The following is a 7355-nucleotide window of genomic DNA, read 5'->3' on the forward strand; positions in this document are numbered from 1 at the left end:
GGGCGTGACCCTGCCTTCTCCCGAATTGGAGTTTTATATCGCAGAGCGGAAGCCGGCCTCCCCTGCCCCGGAAGTGCAAGCCCTGAGGTCGTGCAGGTGTGGATTCCGCCGGGAAGGCGGCTTCTTTCGTGATGCCAGGGGCTGCGGCCAAGGGCTCGGAGCTTTCCGAGAGGATCGAGAGTTTTGTGGAGGCACTGAAGCGGGGAGGTGAGCGGCACAGCTCTGAGGACATGGCCCGGGAAACCCTGGGGCTGCTGCGCCGGATCATCACGGACCACCGCTGGAGCAACGCAGGTGAGGCAGGCCTAGCTCCATCGCCTCCCTCGCCGCTTTCCGTTCTCGATCCCCAGGCGGAAAGTCGCTCAGGGCCCACTGCGCGTTTGCCCCGCTCACCCTCTCTCTTTGGACGGCAGGGGAACTGATGGAACTGATCCGTAGAGAGGGCCGGAGGATGACGGCCGCGCAGCCCTCAGAGACCACAGTGGGCAACATGGTGCGGAGAGTGCTCAGGATCATCCGGGAAGAGTATGGCAGGTCAGGCCCACGTCCTGGGCCCGGGGTTGGACTCACTGACGATTTTTGCACAGGCCCCTCTGTTTGGAACTTTTATGGGACCTGAGCAGCTGTTGTTACCTCAATGACCACCTCTCTTACCCACCTCCCTCTTTGGGTCTTGTTGCCTCCATAGACTCCACGGACGCATTGACGAAAGTGATCAGCAGGAGTCCCTGCACAAACTCTTGACATCCGGAGGCCTGAGCGAGGATTTCCGCTCTCATTATGCTCAACTCCAGTCCAACATCATTGAGGCAATTAATGAGCTGCTTGTGGAACTGGGTGAGTCCTGATCCCTAGGGGGACAGGACAGGTTGCAGGCAGCTGAGGGAAAAGAAGACCCAGGAAGTTACTCATTAGCAGAGATGGGAGATAACCAGTCCTCTGTTTCTCAAGGGTTTGCCCTCCATCCTGATTAGGAAGGGTTGAAACAGGTGGCTGGACTAAGATAACCCTCTCCACATTTCCTTACAGACCAACCCTTTTTAGATTGTAAACTCACTGTGTCAGAGACTCTGGGAAGAGCTTTATTTTTATTTTAAAGGAGGTGAACCCCCTACAACTACAACTGATGGACCCTCCTTCACTAAACATCTTGAATTTTTATACACACACACATATACACATACACACACACATACACAGGCCGTCTCCATCCCCCTTGTCTTTGTGACCCAGGAGACCTGCAGATACTCATTACAGTCAGAGTTCCCAGGAGAGAAAGAAGCTAGATCTGTCTGTGCACTGAGCTGCGACTTCCAAATTCATCCCCTATTTATTCCATGGCCTCCCTCTCAGGTGGAGGTGTGTGGCCACCTTTTGGAGGAGGAGTTCTTTTAGGGAGAGACTCTGTTTACCCTACTCTCAGAACTTCAGGATTTCCCAAATTGGACCATTTCTTGCCTGAATACATTGTCTTCAAAAGTTGTAAGGAGCTAAGGGCAAGGGTGATGGAAGTAAGTTGATGAGTTGGGGTATTGCTGGGCAAAAGAGCAGGCTAAGAACTTGGGAGGCAGAAGGTCCCAGGGAAGTGGAGCTTTCACATTAAGTCCATTTACCCTGTGTTACGAGGATCTGTTTGGTGGGCAGTCTGTGTGAAGGGCACATGTTCTGTCATGACTGTCTGTGTTGTAGCACGGTGTTTCATATTTTCCTTGCAAAATTGGCTTCTTGCAGAAGGGACAACAGAGAACATTGCAGCCCAGGCCCTGGAGCACATCCACTCCAATGAGGTGATCATGACCATTGGCTTCTCCCGAACAGTAGAGGCCTTCCTCAAAGAGGCTGCCCGAAAGAGGAAATTTCACGTCATTGTGGCAGAGTGTGCTCCTTTCTGTCAGGTACAGAGACTGCTAGAGTTACTACGATAATTTCAAATGCAGAGGGAGTAAAGGAGGGATAGGTGGATTCTGTGCCATCACTGAATTGATAAGACACATTGAGAAGATAGAGTAAAACATAAAGAGAATTTTCAAGTTGTTCATCCTGTGAACATTCTTAAGCCTTGATTTGGAAAGTTGGATGAACTGCTAGGTTCAAGGAAAAATAAATATTAGTTCTTTTAGGAATCAAAATAGGGTAAATTACCTTGAGGATGACTGGTGCTTGGTCTGACCTCATTCAAACTTTAAGTAAATAATAGGTCTCAAAAAAGAAAATATGTAAGAATGCAGGATGTAAGTGAAATAATGAGCCAGGAGCTATCTTGTCATCTCTGCCTGATGACACAAGCAAGTCATATTTCCAGTTTTGTGGCTTTTCTAGTGCTACTATGGAGTAATAAACATTTATTAGCTTCTGCTGGGCTTCCTGCCATTTACCAGAGAATACCGACCAAGTGAGTTAGTTATTTCTTGGAAATTGTGTGTTGGATATGCCCAGTATCACAGAATCCATCAGATCCAGTTACATTTGAGAGATCTTTCACTTCCTGACTCATTCTCCCAGCATCAGCCTTTCTCTCCTGTTGCAGGGTCATGAGATGGCCGTCAATTTGTCCAAGGCAGGTATTGAGACAACTGTCATGACTGATGCTGCCATTTTTGCTGTTATGTCGAGAGTCAACAAGGTGGGTGTATTTGGGGTCATGTTGAATTCATGAAGATTATACTTTTAAACTATTGATTCCCTCCCACCGCTGCCAGCCCATAAATATCCCTGAAAGGAAAAGAAAGTTTCTAACACCATTTGAAAATACATACTTGGGCCTTTTTAGTCTATTAACTGATTTTTCCCCCTTTATCTGTATCATTGTTCCTGACTTGGAGGAGCCTCTTTTTGGTTAAAGCATTGAAAAGAATGAAGTGGGACTAAGCTAAGTGTGTCAGCTGCTAGAGGTCAGGTGGAGCTTGGCAGTGGTGGATGGTGACTAAGAAAGCTCCTCACTTCTCAGGAGGTGTGACAGCGAGATTTCCAGGAAAGACAGGGCTAAGAGCAATAGGTACTGCAGTTTTCCGTCTTACTACATTCATTCTTTCCTTGAGAATCCACTTTTATGCTTGAACTTGTGTTCTGAGCCTAGAATTCCTTTCCCTCTACTGGTATGTGACCCTCACAATGCCAAGACTGAGGTCTGAGCATTCAGACTCTTGTGCCCAATGGCCTGTTTAAGGTACTGTTCCCAGAAGTCTCACCTTTTTCTTCCTGTCCCACAGGTGATCATTGGCACAAAGACTATCCTGGCCAACGGTGCACTGAGAGCTGTGGCAGGAACTCATACTCTAGCTCTGGCAGCAAAACACCACTCCACCCCACTCATTGTCTGTGCACCTATGTTCAAGCTTTCCCCACAGGTACGTCTGTCTGTCTCTAGCTGGTCTCTAGTCTGTCTCTAGCCCACAAATGGGAGTCAGAATATAGGCTTGAACTCTGGGCCTTCTACCTTCTCGCTCTGGGGCTTCTCTTTATCTGCATTTACTCAATGGATTAGATCACAGAAATGTCTTGATCCAAGAAAAGCCATTGATAATTCCACCCTGTCAGCTTCAGGGAGTCAGAACTGGAAGGTCAGGACAGTATGTAGTTGGAGAAGGCCCTTTGTTTCCATTGCCACCACTCCCTGCCCCCTCAATCGTTTCTGAAAATGCCAAGGAAGTTGAAACTGGGAACATAGAATTGGTTTTATTTGTCATAGTTTCGGAGACTGTCCTCTGTAGCCTGAATGCAAGCAGTTACTGAGTGAAGAGCCATTTCACCAGTGATAGAAACTATTTGCTTTGAAAATATCACCCTATCTGTAGGTGTCTCCTTTTTTAAAAATTGAGGTGAAATTCACATAACACAATCATTTAAAAATGTACAGTTCAGTGGCATTTACTGCATTCACAGCATTGTGCAACTACCACTCTCTAGTTTCCAAACTTGTTCATCATCCCAGAAAAACATTCTGTACCCATTAAGAAATCACTTCCTATTCCCCTTTCTCCCATCTCCTAGTAATCAGTAATCTGCTTTCTGTATCTATGGATTTGCTTATTTTTGGTATTTCATATGAAAGGAATCATATAATATGCACCTTTTTGTTTCTGACTTCTTTCACTTAGCACAGTACTTGATTCCTTTTTATGGCTGAATAACATTCCATTGTATGGGTATACCACAATTAATTTATCCACTCATCTGTTGATGAGTATCTGGGTTATTTCTGCCTTTTGGCTTTTGTGAATAATGCTGCTGCAAATCTTTGGGTACAAGTGCCTATGGCCATTTGTTTTTTATTTCTCTTGGGTATATACCCAGAAGTGGAATTGCCAGATTTCCATTTTTTTCTTCTAATTTTTTCTTTTCCAGTTCCCTAATGAAGAAGATTCATTTCACAAGTTCGTGGCTCCTGAAGAAGTCCTGCCTTTCACAGAAGGTACAGAAGTTGCTTGAATGTATGTGTGCACATGCCTTGTGTGCTGTTTGGTTTGTGTGTGTGTGTGTGTGTGTGTGTGTGTGGTTTTGTGTATGTGTGTTTTTGTATGTATGTGGTCTTTTGGTTTTTGGTTTTGATGGTCAATGAGATTGAATGTTATCAGTTTGTGTTTTTTAATACTACTTCTTGTGGGGACTCTTCTCTTTAGCAGTTTAAAGTGCTTGAGGACCTGATCTAAGCCATGTTCACTTTCTTATGAGACTAATATATTTTAGCTGCATTGACTGGATTTGACTTTGCAGGTTGTTTGAGACACAGGCAATGACTCAGTGGGAAAACGTACTTGTTTTCAGTTGTTGCAGGGAGTCATTTAAGCAGGCTCTGAAATATTCTTACTCATGAAACTTGTCTGTATCCTTTTGTGTGTGGGGGTCCTTTTCTCTGACTTCCAAAGGCAGCAGCTTTGCTCAGTGAGCCTGCTGCCTCTTCAGCAGTTAGTATGGTCTTCAACACCCTCTGGGAGCAGTACTCCGGGTGCTGATTCTTCTTGGAAGTTGAGTAACTTCACCATTTATTCAAACATTCATTCTTTTCAAGAAATGTTTATGACTATTGAGCACCCACTGTGAGTCCAGCACTATTCTAGGCACTAGGGATGTAACAGTGAACAACACAGACAGGCCCTGCTCCCCCAGAATTTACGTTATGTTGCAAAAGATAGACCAGAATATGTCAGATCATGGGATGTTTTAGGAAGAAAATGAATATGGATGATGTGATGGAAAGTGACTAGGGGGCTACTGTGGACTGGGGAAGGATCTTAATGAGATGATGTTTCAGTTGAGTCCTTTAGGAATGGAGCCTGCCATGTGAAGATAGAATTTTCCAGGCATTGGTACAAAGGGCCTGAGTTAGGTACATGCTTAACCAGTTGCACAAAGATGGCCATGTGGCTGGAGAGCAGTGTGCAAGCAGGAGAGTGGTACGAGTTACAATTATTGTAGGGCGGTGGGGAGGGGCCAGATCTTGATGGTTGCAATCCCAAATTTGAATTTTATTCTAAGGGCAGTGGAAAGGCCCTTAGAATAAAATTGGAGCATTATAAGCATAGGGCATATCACGGTCTGAAGTCATCTCTTCTGGTTTGCATTTTGCTGCACCTACCCTGCCTTAGGGTAGTGAGTATCCCTGCATTACTGAGCCTAGAATCTATATGATACTTATTATGGAGCAGAGTCCTCAGTTTATCTTTAGCTCATGTGATTGCCTTTCAGGGGACATTTTGGAGAAGGTCAGTGTTCATTGCCCTGTGTTTGACTACGTCCCCCCAGAGCTCATTACCCTCTTTATCTCCAACATCGGTGGGAATGCACCTTCCTACATATACCGCCTGATGAGCGAACTCTACCATCCTGACGATCATGTCCTATGACCACCACCCATCCTAAGCAGGAGCTGCTTAGGCAAACAGAACGGAGAGAGGACTTCAGTGCTATGGCCGAAACACATCTTCTTTGTAATGGGGACGTGAACTGGAGTTAGCCCAAGAAAACCTGAAACTGTTTACTGCCACTTGAGTCCTCCCATAACAAGGATGCACATCCAGGAATGTTTTTTGCTTTTTGGGTCTTAACAGAGCATCAGGGCTTGATCTGTTGTTTTGGAGCCTCTTAATCATTATGGGGTGTCTGTTTCAGGAACTTAAATTTTCTGGTTCAGTGGTGTGTTCATCACACCACTGAAGACCTGTTTTTGCTCAGAAATGACTATCGCACCTTTTCCGAAGCTGTGCCAATAAAAGCTGCTCGAAGGTTCCTGGGTTAGTTTGTTTATTGTTCTGCTCTGACCGAACTGCCTGAAATGGCAGCAGCAGAGTCCTTTGGTGTATTCATGGAGGGCAGTAATTAGAGGTAACAGCCGAAGACAGAAATGCAGATGAAAGTATTTACAGTTTCCTTTCTAATTCACTGGAAGTGGTCCCAAACAACTTATTAATAATCTAAGACAGTGCTTCCAAAATCACTGATCATCCAAATCATCTGGGAGCTTAAAAAAATACTGTCTTGGGCTCCATCCCAGACCTACAGCATCTAATCTCTGGGGAGGCACCTAAGAATCTGCTTAAAGCATCCCAGAAAAGAACCCACTCATGTACTGTGAATAGGATTGTAAATTCATGCAGCCTTTTCCAGGGCAGTTTTGAACCTGCACATCTAGAAGTATTTTTCCAAGCACATGAAGACACAGACAAGAATGTCCACTGTAGCAGCTGTAATGTCACGGCCTAAGTGTCCAGCAACATAGCGTTTTGTGTTCTGTTAAAAACAAGAAAGGGTTTTAAATAAGTATGATGTACGGTGGAACATTATGTATACACTGCAACAGAGGTTTCCAAAGGTGGCTTGAGGGCAATGTGTCTGGATTGAAGACATTTTGGCTGGTTCATCTAGTATTTAATTTGAATTAGTTGCCAACATTTAAAAATCTGGAGATTGCACACTAAACAAATTCACATTTCTTGCTTCTCTTGAAAACTTGGAAAATTTGGTGACTCTGAGCCCACATTCTCAAATGGCAGCAGTTGGCTCTAGTTGGATAGCTTTTAATTCCATTATGTGGAAAACCTTCAGTTTTCTTCAGTTCTACCAAGGTCCATGGAATTCATTTATGTTGTCTGCCTAACCCGCGTAGGCATCTGAGTTGTGCCCCTTGTGTTAATGAACGGATAGGGCTGTAAGCAAGTCTACTTTATATTTTCTTAACCAAAAACCAAGCTGGAGAGCAATATGCATGATATGACCCTTACTTCATTAAAACCAAACAAAATATGTGCATGCATAGGATAAAAGTGGAAGAACACCACCAAACAGTGGCAAGCAGGAGGACTTCTAATTTTATTTAGTGTGTTTGTATATTGTTTCCATTTTTTACAACGGGTACTACT

The 7355-nt window shown here is 44.5% G+C and overlaps 1 protein-coding gene across 2 annotated transcripts; it reads left to right on the forward strand.

Moving 5' to 3' along the window:
* Positions 1 to 57: 57 nt before the first annotated feature.
* On the forward strand, positions 58 to 6225 carry EIF2B2 (eukaryotic translation initiation factor 2B subunit beta). 2 transcript variants are annotated; one of them, XM_031454066.2, is made up of 8 exons: positions 58 to 294; positions 414 to 534; positions 689 to 837; positions 1732 to 1895; positions 2528 to 2623; positions 3210 to 3347; positions 4345 to 4411; positions 5666 to 6225. In XM_031454066.2, exons 1-8 carry the CDS (start codon positions 132 to 134, stop codon positions 5803 to 5805), a joined length of 1038 nt encoding a protein of 345 aa, XP_031309926.1. In that variant the 5' UTR covers positions 58 to 131; the 3' UTR covers positions 5806 to 6225. The 2 variants fall into 2 exon arrangements, with proteins under 2 accessions (XP_031309926.1, XP_010974790.1); XM_010976488.3 differs by having other exon boundaries at positions 5686 to 6225.
* Positions 6226 to 7355: the final 1130 nt, after the last annotated feature.

The sequence above is a fragment of the Camelus dromedarius genome, chromosome 5 (assembly GCF_036321535.1).
Source record: "Camelus dromedarius isolate mCamDro1 chromosome 5, mCamDro1.pat, whole genome shotgun sequence".
Lineage (NCBI taxonomy): Eukaryota > Metazoa > Chordata > Mammalia > Artiodactyla > Camelidae > Camelus > Camelus dromedarius.